Source organism: Lissotriton helveticus, chromosome 6 (genome assembly GCF_964261635.1).
Source record: "Lissotriton helveticus chromosome 6, aLisHel1.1, whole genome shotgun sequence".
Taxonomy (NCBI): domain Eukaryota; kingdom Metazoa; phylum Chordata; class Amphibia; order Caudata; family Salamandridae; genus Lissotriton; species Lissotriton helveticus.
The window spans coordinates 1,110,321,751-1,110,341,521 of NC_136067.1; the positions used below are offsets into that span (position 1 = coordinate 1,110,321,751).

The 19,771-nt window shown below is 44.0% G+C and overlaps 1 protein-coding gene across 1 annotated transcript in view; it reads right to left on the minus strand.

Annotated features, from left to right (window-relative positions):
• Positions 1-19,771, minus strand: part of ANAPC1 (anaphase promoting complex subunit 1) — an 815,950-nt gene that overhangs the window by 261,812 nt on the left and 534,367 nt on the right. Inside the window, exon 37 of the mRNA XM_078648767.1 lies at positions 15,653-15,846. Coding sequence (XP_078504893.1) covers positions 15,653-15,846 — 194 coding nt within the window. The remainder of the gene's footprint in view (positions 1-15,652; positions 15,847-19,771) is intronic.

Here is a 19,771-nt window from a genome sequence, read left to right on the forward strand (position 1 = left end):
TTAGAATAAATACATATATATTTGATATATACCTTGTGTAGTGTGCTTTCATTTGATCAGTCAAAAGATTATAGACTGGTAAAACAAGCTGCTTCATATTCCTTCAAGACTTAGCCTGAAGGCTACTCTCCACAGCTACCACTAGGATAGCTTTCTATAAAGGTGGTCTTAAACCTACCATCAATTAGGGTCGTTTGGACTGGTGCAAGGTGCCCACTAGAATAGTGGACATCACATGCCAGGCCAACTTCTCACAGAGTGTGACTGCGGGCTTGCCTCGTCACCTTGGGACATTTGGACCACTAATTTTTGTTTCTTTACGTATGTACTGTCCAGTATACATGCAGTATAAAAAGTGTGAATGGATGATCGCAGGGGCAACATTCAGTGAGTGTGTTAGATGTGTTCACTTATTAATTTGATTTCACAGCATTTGGATGTCCCCGCCATTAATGTTTACAGGTGCACGGGCAAAACACAACATGGTGATAAGACTAAATAGTTAACAGGATTTTTAATATAAGTGGTGGTTTTGATTGCCACACAGCTATCGGGCACACAGGATTCTGCTTAGTGCCCTATATTATTACAAGCTAATTCTCCCTTTTGTATTACAGATAATTGAAGCAGACACCAAGTAAGTGTATAATTTATATAGAGCATGCAGAGGACATGACTGAAATACACTTTGCGTTTATAGCTAAACAAAGTAAGGAAGGTTCTCAGGGAGTGAGATTCATTGTCCAGATGAAAGCCACAGGAAAGAGTGGCAGGAACATCTAGACCAAATGCAAGAAGGAAGTTAGGGTCATTAAACCCCAGCAAACTTCAGTCTCATCTTTCCCAAATTTTTATCATACAGACTGGAGGATTTAATAAAACAAGATATCTGCTCAGCCCGGTAATTTCAATCCATGAAAACCCACCCACCTCCTATCTTCCATTATTAGTGGTCTGATATTATTCAGTGCTCCTATGTAACTCAGAGGTAGCAGCATGCCCTGTTCCGCTGCGGAACGAGAGGACCCCAGTGATGAGTGATGCCACCAAGGGGTAACTCTGGTGGGTGAGGGTTATACTACACAAAGCTTTTACTTTTCCAAAAGGGAGGACTAGCCCATATGTTAGAGAGGGGCTCTCAATTTTGAGTTGAATTACAATCCCTAGCCAGAATTATATTAGCAACTATTCCTCTCCTCTGGTCTCGCTTTCTTATGAATGAGCCCAATACATCAATGTTACCCACATCATGCGAGGAAGTAGTACCATTACAAAAATGTACCAAAATTAACTAAGGAGCGAACAGGTGGGAAATGTGATGTGACCCATGTCTCCTGTATAGAGATCACACTAAAACTCCTAATGAAGTTGAGCCAGTACATGTCCTTCATCTTGTTGGCTAGGCCTGCAATGTTCCAGCTAATGAGTTCTAATTCCCTTTGATATGATTGTGCGACAACTACTAGTAATGGTAAATACCTGGCACGCTTCCAAGCATGTGTCGTGTGGTCTAAATTAATCAAAGAGATCCAGGGCATTCAGAGGTTCAAAGATTGTTGGGTGTCTTTACAGAAAAAGGCTCAAAGGGGCTCACCCTTGAGCCATGATGACTTACTGGCTGAAAACTGGCAGGACACACCATCTCTGGCCAGTAAACAAAAGCCAGTGGAAGGGCCATGATAGGTGAAGATTTGCTTGTTTTAGACAAACCCATGGCAGCCAATACACGAGTAGCCATCCCAGGCTTATTAAAATGTATAGCCACACAATCTCCTGCAAATGTTTTAGTGCCTTTCCCAATCCAGCCCATCCTACAGACCATGTTAATCCAATCGTAAATATTAGACCCCAAGGTGGAATGACTCACTATTCAATGATTAAGCATATAACTTTCATCAGTATTAGGCTTCAAACGGGGTGCCCAAAACGACCACACAGTAGGAAGATCTATGGTTAACTCCCATTTTACACATCTGGGTACAGGAATCAGACTCAGGAGGATACTCTTGATTAACCCGAGAGGGATCCTTCTTCTGCCTACCACTTTGATCAGACCCCATGTAAGAAGAAGTCCTCCCTCAAGACCGGCAAACACCTCCATGATCCTATCCAGGAGCCTGATTGGATTTTCTAGTGACTAAATCAGCTCACGCCACCTCGTTCTGCTAGCATCAACCGATTGTCCACCATTATCATACAGGTTTTGATTAAGCAGTTTTACCTCCCTTTTAATTCAAAGATTAAATGTTCAATATTAACTGGATGAATGAATGAATGAGCCCATTCAAAGAGTGCACAGCTACTCAGCACAAGTGTCCCAACGCTAATGGTCTCCATCTACCTTTCCAAGTACCCCTAGTTGCAGAATAGCCAGGTTTTGAGCTGTTTCTTAAAGACAGCCAGGTCGGTTAAAGATATGAGGGTCACCAGGAGCAGGTTCCAGGCTTGGGCTCCGAGGAACCTAAAGAATCGTCCTCCAGATCAGGCTCAGCGTATCCTGGGAACTGAGGTCAGGCCATTCGAGGAAGACCTCAGCGTTCTGGATGGCATGTAATGGGATACTCTCTTTCTGAGATAGTTAGCACCCATACCTTGTAGAGCTTTAAAAATCAGCACCAAAGCCTTAAATCTAATCCTCTTTCTCACTGGAAGCCAGTGTAAAGCCTTCATCTGAGGGGACATATGTGTCCTGGGATTAAACATAAGTACCAATCTCGCAGCTGCATTTTGAACTACCTGTAAGCCGTTGAGAAGATACTCATGTAAACCCAGTTACAAGACACTTGCATAGTCCAGTCTCGAGGTAACCAGCGCATGGACCATCATTTTCTTCGTATTCAGTGATAGCAGGGGCAGAACATTCCTCAGCATTCGCAGTAGACCAAAGTAGGTACCAACTACCGACTGGACTTGGGATCTCATCGCGAGAGCACTATTAACAGAGATGCACAGATTTTGTACCGTGATTTGAGCAGAGGGTGGTGGTGACATATCCACAGGCCACTAGAGTCTCCACTCTTCCGAGGAAGGTGAGCCAAAAAAGATAATCTCCGATTTCTCAGGATTACACTTCAATTGATTCCTAATTAGCCAATTAAAAATCCGGGAGAGGCATATTCTGTTCTTCTCACCCTCAAAGTTCTCCCCCTTTATGCAGGTAAAAAGCAACTGGGTATCGTCGACATAGGAGATTACTTTAGCCTGCATGCTTCTGCCAGTGATGCAAGAGGGGAAATATACAGATTGAAAAGTGTGGGGCTCAATACTGAGCCCTGCAGGACCCCCACTTTCAAACTGGGGATGTTGGCCACAAAGGGAGGAGTCCAAACTTCTTGACTTCTGTCCTCAAGAAAGGATGCCAGCTACTTTATCGCAGCGCCGCCGATTCCAAGCTTCTTAATCATTTCCAGGAGGCTGACATCCGGGACCGTATAAAAGGCCGTCAACAGGTCTAATAATACTAGAATAGCTCTACTCCCCGGATCTAACTTCTCTTTGATGTCGTCGGTGACCTCCAGCAATGGCGTTTCTGTGCTATAGTTAGTCCTGAAGCCGGGCTGACTAATATGCAAAAGGTTATTTTTTTCCACATAGTCGATAATGACTGTATTCACATACTTTCCAATACTTTTGAGAAGGCCGGAAGTAAAGATATGGGCATGTAGTTAGCTAGAACATTAGGGTCTGCTGAAGGTTTCTTTAATAGCGGAAGGATTTTCAAGTGTTTCCAAGTGGAAGGCAAACAGCCAGCTGACAGTGAGGTATTAAGAACCTTATTAACCACAGAATTAATGGGCGTGGCCACCGTGGCCAACAGTTGAGCTGAACAAGGATCAGCAGAAGAACCAGACTTAAAACCCTTAATAATACCCAGGGGTGCTTCTAGCGGCAGCTGGGGTATTTGCAGGAGAGCGGGGGTTTCTCCGGCGGGCAGCTCCACAGCTGGGACTGACAAATCTGAGTAGTCATCTGGAGGCTCCCTCGAGAAGGAATTCTGTATAATCACGATTTTTTTCCTGAAAAAATACCGCCATTTGGTTAGACCATTCTATTGATGATGGGAAATCTCTGATAATGGACGTCAGATAAGAGAAAGCTTTAACGATTTAAAAAATCTCCTTTCCTTTATTGGATGTTTCAATGTTATCAGACAAATAACTTTCTTTTGTATCCTTGACCTTAGAGTTGTAGGCCTTCAAGGCCGACTTATACTCAAGTTTGTCCTACAAACTATAGTTTTTACGCCACTTCCTTTCCAAACACTTACTGGTTCTTTTGCTAGTTTCTAAGAGTTCATTGAACCAGGGTGCAAGAGCCTAGCTTTCTTAGTAGTACGTATCTTCATGGGGTTAACTCATGAACGCTCTGCCTCACCCAGGCTTCTAGCTGAATCGCATTCCCTTCTGGGTTCCCTGATAGAAGAGGGGCGGAGGTTTTAAGGGCGTCCCCCAGAGCCATCTGTGAAATTCTGTGAAAAGCTCTATGTCTACTTTCCACCCCATGAGAGTCCACTGGGTCTGGTGGCTCAGTGGACTAATACCTCCACTGCAGAGGCCTGTGTTTGACCTCATAGTCACAGGTTCGATTCCCGGCGGGTCCACTCAGCCTTTCATCCATCTGAGGTCGATAAAATGAGTACCATTGAGTTGAGTAACAAGAAACATCTGTTATTCAGTGCCAAGATACATCTGGGTGAACGTGCGCTTTACAAATACACATGATATGTTATTTATGGCCATTTTTCGAAGAGAGTGGCCATCTAAAGCTGATAAGACAGTGGTCGGACCAAACCAGAGGTAGAGGTAGACCAACCTCCAGCTCTACATTCAAGAACACTTGATCTAGGGTATGTCCCGTCCTGTGCGTAGGATGAGACACAAAGGTAACAAGAGTAAAAGCTGAGAGAGTCTCAGTCAGAGAAAAAGACCTCCAACTCCATAGGTTTATCCATATGAAAGAATAGATGGTTGCCATAAGACTCAAATAGCTCCTTGATAAGAGACTCAACCTTGGAATACTGCTTTTCAGATACTATATTAACCCAGTTATTATCTAAGTTCGAGTCCTCTAATAAACCGCCCAAACATTTCACACTGTTTAAAGTACATTTTGACGATTTAGCCGCCTGGGCTGCCCATACTTTTTTTCCTCTTCATGGCCAGGGGTAGAGTACCTTCAAAGATTGCCTCTACAAAAGGGCCCATCCTCACCAGAACACTAAGACATGATTGTTGGCACAGAGTCATATTGCGGACTGGGACTGTTTGAACTTTGGGAAGCAGGATTACTGACATTATGACCAACATAAACCTGATGAGCCAGTTCCTCTTCCACATTAGTATTCTCTTCATTGAGAACCCCTACTGCTGATAACAGGTGCAATACGTTACCGGACTTACCCTAGTTGGGCCCCTGCTTCTCGGAACCTTTCTGTGTCATTGGACCCGAAGGGGCCGTTAATTTGCATTTCTCCATGGTTCAAGCACCAGCACACCTGATGTCAAAGGGACGACCCCGTCAGGTCTGGTCTCAGATCGGCGCAGACAGGCCCGCTTTTGGCAGGGTCCGCACTTTCAAAATACGCCTGCACGGCACAGCAATACGCTCCCCTCTCCTCCTGGTGTACAGTAGCCAGGGACTTGGTGTCCGCCCAGGTAGGTTAAGGCAGTGCAGGCTGCGAATGTCACGCAGCGGAGTCCTGCAGCTTCCAAAATGTGCCTGCATGGTGCGCAGTGAGCTCCTCCGCCTTTTGGTATGTAGCAGCCCGGGACTTGAGGGCAGGGCTGGCTGTGATTCTCACGCAGAGGGGACCCGCATCCTCCAAAAATAAACCTGCGCGGCAATGATCGCCCCCCTGCCTCCTGTTGTGTTGCAGCCTGGAACTTGAAGCCAAGTTGCTAGGCAGGTCATGTCAGGGCTGTGCAAGCTGTGAAACCTTAAATCATTCATTGTTCCTATATTCAAAATAAGAGTGTTCAAAGCGATCCAAGGAATTATCTCCCCATATCCCTTTTCGATTCAACAGTAAATATTGTTGGCAGAATTCCGTGTGTATGTTTGGAAGTTTGGGCTGAGCATAATTCCATCTTCCCAGAGGTAAAATATGGACCTTGACAAGGTCTTGGAATGGTTGATCAGTGTCTGAATTTATATTTTTAATGAGAAAGTACATGGTTTCAAAGAATGGAGTGATCCACCACACATTTATGGACCTGAGTAGTGCTTTTAACAGTACCAATTATTCAAAACACTGGACCACTAGATCATTAAAAGAGGGGGGGGACAAGCTCTCCTATTTATTTTGAACAATTCAGTGCTTTCTCAATTTAGTCCAAGGCACACCTTGACTGATGCTTTCAAATGCATCTATTGCAATAGGAGAGTTCATCAAGGCTGTATGTTGGCATTTTTAAAAACCTTTTACGTTAATAATCTGAAAAGTTTTTATTGACAGGGGGGCATGTTATGCCATAGATGAGGGCATGCCCAGGACCAGCTCTGCTGTATGCAGATGATGCTGTGATAATTGCTATTAACAGCCTACAGACTGCAGAAATTACTTGGTGTCTTCATGAATTTTAGGGAACGGCTGGATTTGAATGACAATCTTTCCAAATCTCAAAATATGATTTGTGGGCTTAAATATGTGAGAAGTTGTCAACATAACATCTGTGGCACAGTGGTAGGAAGCTTTTCAAACCTCTACCTATTTAGGGATACCCGTAGATTCAACATCATCAGATGGCAACAATTTGATAGAGAAATAGAGGCTGTCTTCAGGTTTGCAGCTAAACATGTCGGGAAATGCTTACAGCATAAAACAGCAAATTCTTACTTGTGGTGCTGGCATTTGGGGGATATCCAGCTACAACTAGTTTACAAAAGGCTTATTTTTATTTTTATAAGAAGACTGTTGTCTATCTCGTATAATTTTTCTACTGAGAGCTGTCAAACGGATTTGGTTTTTTTTTTACTCAGAGGAGTTTATTAAACAACACCCAATTCTTTTTAGAGCTTCAATTTGGTGGACTTCAGAGGCCAGCTTTACAAGGTCAGTTGTACAAGATTGCAGAACCCTGCATATGCATTAAGGATTCCATGGTCATCTTGCATCGAAAGGTTCTACTTTCAGTTGGGTGTTACTGTTTTATTCAACAATCCCGACTTGATTAATGCCTCTAGTGAAAGCTTATGTAAATTACTTATTTTTAAATATTGAGAGAATACGAGGGTGCCAAGAGAATGTTGTAAGCCTGAGGTAGGAGAATGCTTAAACTCCGGTTCTGGCCTGTCGGATGCATAGAGAATGCTGGACGAGCTGTGCTTGGGTGTAGAAAAGGAAACAATGGTTGAGGTGTGCTGGGCCTTTGTTGTGTAGTGCTTTTAAAAAGCGTATGAGGTGTATGAAAGGAGCATGTTTGTGGATTGGGAGCCAAATTAGATTTTTTAGGTATTCGGATATGTGCATCTGGTGTGGCTGTTTGAGTGTAGGTCTTCCGGCTGAGGTCTGTAAAACTTGGAGCCTTTTGCAGAATTGCACAGTGATGCAGACATTATGGGAGTTCCTGTAGTTGAGCATGCAGGTGATGAAGTTTTGATGAGGGCTTGCTTGTGATGATAGCACGCTGGTGATGAAGGGATTTGTAGATGTCCAGAGGGATCAGTTTTTTCTGAGTAGTGAGTAGTTTGAGGATGTGGAAATGACCATGTTGCCTTGATTCGCCATGGAGATACTACTGTTGATCAGAATGCCGAAGTTCCTGGCAGCATTGGATGGGCGAGGACTAGCATCTATCTCAGTGGGTCACCAACCCAGGAACCATAAGAGGTGTATTTGCCGAAGAGGGCAATTCTGTTTTTATACTGTTGAGACTGAGGCTGTTCCTTTTCCTCCAGTATGCTACGTAAGACATGCTTCTGACAACATTGGCTTGTGTGGTGGAGGTGTCTTCGAATAGAGAGAGGATGAGTGGAGTGTTGTTCACATAGGAGGTGATGCAGAATTCATGGGAGTGGATGATGCTGGTGAAGGGGGCTGAGTGTGAGGCTTAAGCAGAAGCCTTGCGGGACACTGCAGCTTAGGTTGGAAGCGTTAGATGAGGAGAAGGCCTGGCTTACCATTTGAGTGCATCCTGAGAGGAAGGAGTTGATCCATGGTAATGTCAAACCACCTCCTGAATCTGTATTAGGAGGGGTCCAGGAGGTAGTTTGCATTGAGATAGTTCATCTGCCAGGCGTTTATTAAGTTTTCCAGTGTGGGAGGAGGGAGATGGGCCTGTAATTGGCCAAGTTCTTGTACATGTTGATTTTGTTCATGAAGTAGTAGGAGAGTTGTGTGAAGAGTTCTTAGGATGGGGTGATTGTTGTGGTGCCAGCGGTTGGGGTGGTAAATTCCTTCACAATGCTGAAGATTTCTTTGGAGGTGTTTTTGATCCTTTCAGTGAGGGCTAGATGCTTGGTGGTTTTGAGGCGTGGTGGTAGATCCCGAGGGCTACTTTGTAGGAGTCTATTGATTTTGTCGGAGTGGCACCGCCGTCTTTCTAGCTGCTTTAAGTAATGCTTCATGAGCCAGGGGTGTAAGAGCTTGCTTGAGGCTTGGCTCCTGATGTGGTGGCTGTTACCAGAGGAGACATGGAGTTTGCACAGGAGGTGATCCACATGCTGAAGTTCACGATTGAGCATGCTAGGTCATCATGGTGCAGTGGGCGTCTGGGCCAAAGGTTTGAGATTCAGAAGTTGTCTGGGATCTCTCTCGATTGGCATCAGGTGGTGTGGGTAGATCGGGACTGTTGTGTAAGTGTATGCTGCAGTGAATGAGAAAGTGGTCCGTCTGGGTGAGAGGCATGGTCTTGTCTACCATGATATTGGGAAAATTGGTGTAGAAGGAGGTCAAGAAGTTATATAGCCACATGGGTGGAGTCTTTCACTCATTGGGCAAGTCCACAGATAATGAAGTGTTCTATGAGAGTAGTGGATATTGGATGCACTGATCGTTTAGGTGGACGTTGAGTTCGCTAAGTAGAATTAAACTAGATGCAAGTGCCAGCGATGCAATGATTTTGTGAAGAATGGAGCTGAAGCTGAATCTTTTGGGTGATGGGGGGTTGGGAGCACCTGAGTTCCTTGCAACACATGATAGCAAGTCATCCATCCTCAGGGTTTGTTGGATCGGTCTTGTCTTCCAATCTATCCAGGGGGTGGCCATTGCAATATTTGGAGCAGAAGCTGGGTTAAGCCAGGTTTCAGTGAGAAATAGCAGGTCAGCAGAGCGGTCCCTGACTTTTATGCGTGTTTAACGAGTGAGCAAGTGCTCAGGATTACAGTGGTGAGCGTGGGGTGTGTGTTGTTCAAGGCAGCAAATAGTCTGCTGAGGTTGTGTGTGTGGTGTGATGAGGTGGTAGAGGATTGTGGTTGGAGGTAGGTGGTGGTGCAGGAGATGCGGCAGGTGAGGCAGAAGAATGCCTCACCTGCCTGTACGGAGGAGGCTTGTGCTCAGTGTGGGGATGGGATTCCACAGCTGAGGTCACGGAGTGTTCCAACCGAGTAGCATCTCGGGCTGCGGTGGGTGGTTGGCTGGCCATGGGTGCTGTTGGGGCACAGATGAGAGAAGACGGGCTTCCCATTTGGTGCGCCAGGGACGCGCTCCCTCAGTGGCCATTAAGGACTCAGGAGAAAAGAGAAGAGTGTGGCGAATGGGCTTGCGCTCGAGAGGGGTGACAGGGTGGAATATGCAGGAAAGCAGAACAGTAACAGCAGAGAAGAAGAAAGTAAAACGTGTTTTTTTTTAAAAGATGGCAAAAGAGACAAGCATTGGTAAAAGCAATGGGTTTTGCCTACACAGAAGCTATTGACTTTGTAAATGTCTTTTAGCCATGTGGTACAGTAGTGTGGAGTGGAGCGGAGTGGTGTGGCATGGCGTAAAGTGGTCTCGAGTGTAGTTGAATGACAAAGTGGAGAAGAGTGGCGTAGAGTAGGGTGATGTAGAGTGGAGTGGTGTAAAGTGTAGCGGCACAGAGTAGAGTGCCGTAGAGTAGAGTGGCATTGAGTAGGGGTAGAGAGCACTAAGTGAAGTGACACAGCAGGGTGGCACAGGGTGGAGTGGCGTAGAGTGGGATGGGCTGGCCTAGAGTGCAGCAGCACAGAGTGCAGTGGTGTAGAGAAGAATGATGCAGAGTGAGTAGTGATGCAGAGTATAATGTAATGGTGCAGAATGCAGTAGAGTAGACAGATGCAAAGTAGAGAAGAGTATAGTGCACTGGGATAGAATGAAGTGGACTAGAGTGATGCAATAGCGTAGAGTGCGGAGGTGAGTGAAGTAGAGCGCAGGAGAGTAGAGTGGCATACAGTGCTGTGATGTAGAGCAGTGTAGAGTACAGTGGCACAGAGTGCAGTGGCGTAGAGTAGTGTAGAGTAAAATGGTGCAGAGTAGAGTGCAGTGGTGTAGAGTGGTACAGGGTGCAGTAGCAGAGTAGAGTGGTGCAGAGTAGATTACAATGGCGTAGAGTGCAGAGGCACAGATTGCAGTCATGTAGAGTAGAGTGATGCAGAGTAGAGTGTCAGAGGGCAGTGGCGTTAAGAGCAGTGGAGTGGTGCAAAGTAGAGTGGCGCAAAGTGCAGTGCTGTAGAGTGCAGACTCCCCATCTCAATTTGAGTGCCTAGAACCGAGTGGTGTAGAGTGCCATGGTGCAGAGTGCAGTGGTGTTTAGTGCAGAAGCACAGAGTAGAATGTAGTGGTATTGAGTACAGGGTAGGGCGATGGGAAGGAGATGCAGCAACGTGGAAAGGGACCAGGTAGGAGGGAATAGAAGCTTCAGAGAGGGGGATATGGCAGACGAACTGAAAACACAAGCACTCATATGGCGTGCTTGAACACAAACAAAAAGATAGCTTCAAAAACGGGAGCTTTGGGTGGACACACGTACAAGGTGCTTGATCCAGGGGAGGGCCAGACACAAGAAGAGGACATGACGCCTGAATGCCGTGAAATGAGAGCGACGCAGAAGCTAACAAATAGTAAGCTCTCAGTGGGCTGTAAGCTCACTGCATGTAAACAACATGTCTCACAGAGACAGCGCATGCGTTGTTTAGGTGCAACTTTAAAAAAGATAGCAAATGAGAAAAGTACAGCCGAAGAGTAGAGAGCAAAAGTATGATCAGGTTAAGCACAAAAAAGCAACAGAAAGAGGCAAAGCAGCAGATAGCGCAAAAAGAGGCACAAACACAGTCGAGAAAGAAGGGTAGATGCATGAAGAGAGACAGAAGGGGGCAAAAAGCAGCACGGAAAGGTGACAGAAGGCCAAAGAAGGGTGAGAGTGCCTTCAAGGGAATTTGTTTAAAGAAACTGGAGTTATTTAAACCAAATTGGGGGGATGAGTTAATGATCCCTGTGTTAATTCAATATTTCTGCAAAATAGACTCACATCACAACATAATGCAATTCAACACTACAATTACATAAAACATAACCACAAACAAGGTGTATAGACAAAAGTTTTTATCAAACAAAAATTCAATCAATATATACAGTAAAAAGGATCTGTAGGTATATAAATGATATGTAGATATACAACGCAACAGAACCTAAAACACCTATCCAAAATAGTACAATCAATGATACAAAAAGGAAAAGGTGTAGGTCGACGTTTCGGTCTCTTTAGAGGAAGTTTAATGAGACCATCTTCAGGACTGGGGTCAATTAAAAACTGTATAATGACAGACTGTAACCTTAATTGAAATCAGGGTGATTGTAGTTAATTCAGACGGACAGCGTCCATAATATAAAGGTTTTCAGAGTCTTTAATCGACTACCGCATCTACACCACTTGAAGGGTTGTGTGCGTGAATGGTTCTGAATCCGACATCCAAGGATAGCCGGGTAGGCAACACACGTCTTTCGAGACGCTTTGGTTTATTTAGCGTGTGGCAGATCTCAGAGTGCTGAAAGGTAGCGAAGCACCCGTCTACCGATGCGCACCGAACTCCGTTTTAGGCGGAGAAACTGTTTCTGTGATTCCCATAGGATGTCGTTGCGGATCTGCGTTTAAATAATCACGTTGCAGTGTCGCATACAAGTGAGGATTGTGGCTTATATTGGAAGTAATTAAATTGGATGCCCGCCTAAAACGGAGTTCGGTGCGCATCGGTAGACGGGTGCTTCGCTACCTTTCAGCACTCTGAGATCTGCCACACGCTAAATAAACCAAAGCGTCTCGAAAGACGTGTGTTGCCTACCCGGCTATCCTTGGATGTCGGATTCAGAACCATTCACGCACACAACCCTTCAAGTGGTGTAGATGCGGTAGTCGATTAAAGACTCTGAAAACCTTTATATTATGGACGCTGTCCGTCTGAATTAACTACAATCACCCTGATTTCAATTAAGGTTACAGTCTGTCATTATACAGTTTTTAATTGACCCCAGTCCTGAAGATGGTCTCATTAAACTTCCTCTAAAGAGACCGAAACGTCGACCTACACCTTTTCCTTTTTGTATCATTGATTGTACTATTTTGGATAGGTGTTTTAGGTTCTGTTGCGTTGTATATCTACATATCATTTATATACCTACAGATCCTTTTTACTGTATATATTGATTGAATTTTTGTTTGATAAAAACTTTTGTCTATACACCTTGTTTGTGGTTATGTTTTATGTAATTGTAGTGTTGAATTGCATTATGTTGTGATGTGAGTCTATTTTGCAGAAATATTGAATTAACACAGGGATCATTAACTCATCCCCCCAATTTGGTTTAAATAACTCAAGTTTCTTTAAACAAATTCCCTTGAAGGCACTCTCACCCTTCTACTATAATCACCCAAGCCCTCAAGGGTAGTCTGGGTTGCTCACTGTTTGTTACTTTAGAAGGCCAAAGAGGCACTTAAATGAAGAGGCCCACAAGGGAGACAGTGGGAGGAGCAGCAAAATGGTGCATGTTGAAGAGTCACAATGGCCCAGGAGTCATGGTTGGAGGAGGGAGACAGGGGTTTGGGTGTCTACTGAAGCATCTCCTCTAGACAGGTGACAGCCAGTCGGCCTCATTTATTTCCTAGCTAGATTTGTACTTTAAAAGTGCCACAACTTAATTAGGCGTTCACAGAATTTAAAGGAGTATAAACTATGATATACATTAGGAATTTGTGGTAAAATATTGCCTGTAATTACATATGTAATACAGAAAGGAGCAATTTATTAAAGGTGCTTACTTAATCATTATAATACAAATGCTTTGATTTGCCAGATTTGACTCAGTGATATTTAATTTTATTTTATCAACTTAAGAGTGATTGTACACCCCACTTAAGGAGGAGAAGGGAGCAATATTCTTTACAAAATGACAACACAAACAAGACAGGGCAGAAAATTGAGTTTTTCCATCACATACAATTAAGGTTGAATAAGAACATGAGTTGAAGGGTAAAGGTGGGGTAACAGGAGGAGGGATATATGCAGGATGTAACTTGCACATGAGGACGTCCTTTGAGTATTCCCAGCCTCCAAGAGGTCGATAAAACACCATTGGAAAACTAGACACTCAGTCCATGCAGTTCAACACTTTGCAAAAAGCATGGGCTAGAGATGCATAGCCTCATAATGCATTGGCTCTATCTTGGATCTAGCTAATTACAGTACTTGAGCAACAATTGATAAGTAACAAACGGATGTTTATTTGCCAAAGAAAAGTGATGCTCTTGACAAAATTAGTCAACAAAAAGTTCTGAATTATCCATTCCAAACCCAGAGAATGGATAAGAGCTAAAACAAAAACCACAAGCACTCTAATAATGAAACAAAAACAAATTTAAACCTATCCGTTAACTATGGTCTTCGACAAAGTTCGAGAAAATGTAGACGCTGGAGTAGGAAAATGGTAGAACTTTTGAATTGAATGGAGAATTAATTTACTACCCTCTCCCCCAGTTATCAGTCCTGACTCAAAGCCTATTATCACAAACCTCAATTTAAAAGCAATAACCTTCACCTAATCCCCCAACTACCAGTTCAATCAAGGAATGAAAAAGAATTACTGAGCGCCATCATCGGACTGCCTTGGAATGAAACATAATGTGAGAGTCATTAGCATAGTGTTGTCATGCTAGGGATTGTTGTCTTGTCTCTATCACAACCAGAGGGGAAATAGCCTACTATCAGTCCTAACGCAAGGAGTATAACATCGAGGGGAAACCTCACCTACATTGTTGTGGGATGCTTCATCACAGGCGATTCTGTCCCACCTTGGTTGGATAATACCACCAAGGTGGTCTTGACTGAAGACTAGGGAAATGGAAAGAATGTTTGTTCTTTATAGGTGAGGGACACAGATTAAGTATTAAAACTAGCTTGGTGTAAGTCCAAACAATATCTTTTTTATTAAAACATGACAGCAGACATGATTTAGACAATATAAGCAGGCAAGCAGGTGCATGCTCACTGTTTCCAGAGTTAGAAGAACCAGAAGTGGGGGTTGCTCCTTCTCTTTTCTTGTTTACAAACTCTAGCACTCTTTGCCCACCATCTTGGGATTGGAAGACAATTTCCTGAGCTTCAGAAAGAAATTAAAAACCCATATTTTCCTTTGGTTCCCTTAGGTACTCGTACTTTAGGTAGTCCAGACAGCACTGGGAAGCCCTGGTGGTGTAGCCATGCGCTTTAAAAATCTGCCGAATAGAATAGCATATTATTCAGCCCTAACTCTTCCAACTAACATGTTTTGCCCCCATTTTTTTTTTGTAAAGCTCAGAAGGGTCTTGGGCCAGGGTTAACAGGATCCCTACATATCACAGTCCTGACTCAGACCATGATAAAGGTAAGAACAGATCTTACTGTGCCTGTTTGTCTTGTTGAAGCTGCATGTAATGGGGAAAGCGTGCGCACACGGGGAGGGGGGTGGGTAATTACATGCACCTCCTTGCAGCCGATTTGTTGAGAATAATCCATATCTTTTTTTATTACTATGTCATTTTGGTCAGTGATTCAAAGTGATAATCACACACACACAAACACTCATAATACAAACCTTGAGCATATCTATGTGGTGTAGTTACTTAGCCTATACTTGAGGGAAATAGCCTCCCCTGGTCTCACCGGCGGGGGCAGATGGGGGGATCCATGTGGTCACAAACATAGGGTGAGGAGGACACACAAATTAGGTTCTTAACCATAGTTTTATGATCATAAGGACTTCTTCTGGTGAGATCTACTCCTTGCTATAATGTGATGTCACTGGATTTCACCTGGGTTGTTGGGACCCACGGTCACTGTGTTTTTTTAGTCTGTTCTGTACACCAAGATGATTATTCCTGAATGGGGGTGGTCTAAACTAGATTAAAAAATACTCCCTGGCTTGTGGGGTTGTTCCTCCAAGAGTTAAACCCACAGGCTCATCAACATATTGTGTCTCAACCCAACAGTGTAGAGGCAGAGGAAGCATTCCCATATAGTTACAATCTCCTTCTCGATACGAATGACGCCCTAGGCATAGCCACTATCTTGTGATGAGGTGGGAACAGAGTTAGTGCTTTGCCCATTACCATACATTTTGTGTACATCATTGTTATTCCCCAGAGGAAAAATATTACAAAATATAAATAGAACATAATTAGTTTATATATATTGGAGTATGTTAGAAGATACCATTAAGGGTAATACGTACCGGCCTCCTCCCAAGAACAGCAGTCCCAAAGCCATGGAATGGGCCAGATGAAATCCATAATTCATTTCACCTCCAGTCTTTTTGAGCATGAAGCGACAAAGCTGGAGGGCTTTTAGCGTTCCGGACCCAGCCATTACCATGGCAAGTGACAGCAGCACAACACTCAGGCAGGTTTCAAGATTATAATGACCAGTCTAAGTAAATTGTGATGGGGAGAATGTATTGATTAGTGCGGTTTATCATACAGTTGCTCTGCCGAAAAACTGCACTGTTGATGTTTATATTCTACAATGAATTGGGACTTTGATCACAACTTCTAGTCAAGAAACATTACATGTCATCTGCAATTCATAAAGAAGAGAATAACCATTCACCAAAAGCTCTGTAGAAAGGTCAAGCATGGTTTCTGTACAAAATGAATTGTACAATTTCCAACGTGTGTCTATATACACATACACACAAACAAACCAGAGCCCATTTTGGTTTTTCAAGGCAAGCATGAGAGCAGAATCACAATTTTTTATGAATGTTCATCAGATTATTTCTAAAAGAATTAATGGAATTGCATTGCGGCATCTTACAATAGAAAACATTGCGTAATGAAACTCTGAAAGAGAAACATGAATGTAAAAAAGCAGACTGTAACTTTGCATTTAGGCTATTCAGTTTTAGGTTTAAACCTATATTAACTGATAAAACTCCACTGAAAACGTACCAGCTATAATCAATGTAAACAAATAGATGAAGACATTGATATTGAACTGTAGATATTGCATGAGCATTGTGAAATATAAAAAGGCAATAAAATATGTTTAAAAAAAATCAATGTAAACAAATAAACACTGATAAACAGCCACAAACTAAAGTTCCATTCAAAGAACAAAAAGGACGGAGAGAAGCAGTCATTTGTATTTCTTGTAGGTCAACACAATGTAACTTTGTTATACAATGTAGCAGCAAGAAAGACTAGTCCAGGATTATTCTGCTTGAGATTTGTTATTTAGGGATGTCACTAAAATATTGTTGCTTCTTTCTTTTGTTTCCTCCAATTTTGTATGGTTGGATTAAAGGTGCAAGGTTTAGAATATTTTTTTCTTTTTAGGTTTGATCTAATTGTTTTATGCACTGTAAGGACAGGGGGAATACCAAAATCATATCTGATCTTTTGGCAGTGTTTACCTCTTTCACTAATTTGTGAAATGGCTGGCTTATAAGAATCTTGGCAAATATTTACTATCACATATATCCAAAGACACAGAAAGGGTAAAACCCTTTGATATAACAGCCCCCTTTCTTACAAGTCAGTATTGATAGCAGATAAAATGCCAAAGATACCGATGTAAGCATTCCGTGCAAGTGTAGTGCCAGGTACCTTTAAAAAGAGTGATGTCACAATGCACATGGGATATTTCCCCAGTCTAGTTCTTCTTGCACCAGAGGCTGATTTTAAATTAATCCCGCATACCCACACTATCAAATTTTATGTTTCTTTGCTTTTTGTACATTTCCCTAGCTACCTTAGCTCTTCCTGTTTTCTCCCTGGTGCCGAGAGGAACCGCCATCTTGCAGAGTTGGCGGTCTAGTTCCTCTCGCACCAGAGGCTGTTTCAATGCGCGCTGTTTGGTAGTGAGAGTCTAGGGGGTAGGTGTGCCTCGTTCACGCTCTCTACTGCTGCTTGACATTGCAATTTTTAAAACTGCTACTCTGATTTTAAATTAATCCCGCATACCCGCACAATAAAATGTTATATTTCTTTGCTTTTTGCACATTTCACTACTTACCGGCGCTCTTCCTGCTTACTCCCTGGTGCCGAGATGAACCGCCCTCTTGCAGAGTTGGCAGTCTAGTTCCTCTCGCACCAGAGGCTATTTCAATGTGCGCTTTTCAGGCGCGCAGCCGACGCGCCGCTAGCGTGCCTAAGGCATGCCCGTCTGCGCCCCGGAAGCGACCAGCGCCAGGCACGCTGCCCGGAGCTTGCCGGGTCAAGAAACAGATACTCGGCTGCCGCACTACACGCGCTTGACCCCATTCATCATTGTCAGGGGAAGCGCTGGGATCTGAGTAAGATATTTAATCATGCTTGCCATGTCTGAAGGGTTCCAGCAACTACCAGGTCAGGTTGATTCAAATGAGTTTGGCATTATACTAGAACAACCGTCATCGGCTTATTTGATTAGGGCAGCTTCTATTAACGTGGGGTCTCTTAAGAAACATTGAGCTGAAGTTTTTGATCTTTTAGAGGATCGCTCACTCGATCTATTATCTTTTACAGAAACTTGGCTTTACTCCTGCTCCGATCCGATTGTTCCCTGAGCAACACCCTCAGGTTATAAAATCTCCCGGGTTGATCGGCCGGTGGGGCGAGGGGGTGGAGTTGCGATCATATATAATGAAGTGGGACAGGGTATAGGCTTTTTCCTTGGGTAGCTGTGAAGCCCTAGACTTTAGTATTCGGCTGTCTGCACATTTCACTCTTGGAGGTTCACTGATTTATAGCCCAGCGGGGCTGTTTCTCCAGGATTGGGGTGACGCCATTGCTACCAGGGTGGTCAGATTCTCCCCTTTTTTGGTCCTTGGTGGTCTGAATGTACATCTGGACCAGACAGATAGTAAGGACACACAGGACCTGCTTGAGGGGCTGCATCTTACCCAACATGTCAGCTTTCCTACACACCAGGCTGGACATGTTCTTGATCCCATCTGCACTCATTTTCCTATTCAATTAAAGGAGCTCAGTCCGGTTATCTGGTCGGTTCATTATATAACCTATTTTTCTTCGGAAATGTCCAGGGCCGAGCCCTCGGCATATCCAAGCCATGAATCATTTTCTGGTAAAATTGATCAGTTTGCATTTAACACAGTCTTGGAAGCCTCTAAACCAAGACTGGTAGGAGAGCTTGATGCTCAGGTTGCGGAGTTCTCTAGCTAGGTCTCGTCGGCAGTGGCGACGGTGGCCCCTCCTCGTTCGAACAGACTGGCTAGAGAATCACCGTCCAAAACCTGGTTCAACTCTGCACTTAAAGGCCTGAAACATGGATGTAAAGTTCTTGAACGGATATGGAGGAGGGGTGGATACTGCTCAGCGGACAAGACTAAGCTTAGAGATAACCAGAAGTTCTATTATGCATCGATTAAGTTGGCCAAAGGGCAATTCTATTCAACCCGTATCGAAGCTGCCAACAATAACGATAGGGAAATCTATGCGATCGCCCAGAGTTTTAGGTCTCCCGTGGCCCAAGCCAGTGTAATGCCATCCTCACCCTCATGGTGTAACACTCTTTCTCGTTCTTTTAGAGATAAGATCTTAGGGATTCAAGCAGACTTGGTTCCTCTGAATATCTACTCAGAGGATGCCCTGGCTTACCCCATAGTAGGCACTGGATGCTCATTGTCTGAATTTAGGCCAGTTGTCCCACAAAAATGTCTCAAAATTCTTAAAGCTTTAAAATTAGGTTCTCCTTCTGACCCGTGTCCGGCTAGGACGTGGGCAGCGGCCGCTGAGATTGTTAATGTAGAAGTGACCGCCATTATCAATCTTTCCCTTGAGGAAGCGATGGTCCCCTTGTCCTGGAAGGAGGCTAAGATTTGGCCTCTCCTTAAAAAGCAATCACTAGACCCCTTTGCCCAGAGAACTATCGGTCTATCTCTCTCCTCCCTGCATTAGCAAAGGTATGTGAAAAGGTTGTAAATAAACAGCTAACCGACTTTGTGAAAAAGGAGGCACTTTTACATCCAGCGCGGTCTGGGTTCCGTTCGTCACATAGCACTGAAACAGTGCTGGTTGAAGTGGCAGAGGCTATACGGGACTGCTTAGACACGGGCAGGAGGGCGGAGCTTATTTTGCTCGACCTCTCGGCCGCATTCGACACGGTTCCACACCCATTGCTTCTGTCTCATCTGGCCAAGATTGGGTTGTCAGGCACTGTGCGGGAATGGCTCCGCCCCTTATTGGAAGGTCGGTTCGAGCAGATCTGGATTCCACCCTTTTCTTCCTCCCCTCAGGTGTCCCGCAGGGGTCTGCCCTTAGTCCCCTCCTATTTAACATCTATATGACTCCTTTGATATATTTAGCACAGGAGTTGGGGGCTAAGGTGATGGCGTATGCGGATGACACCCAGT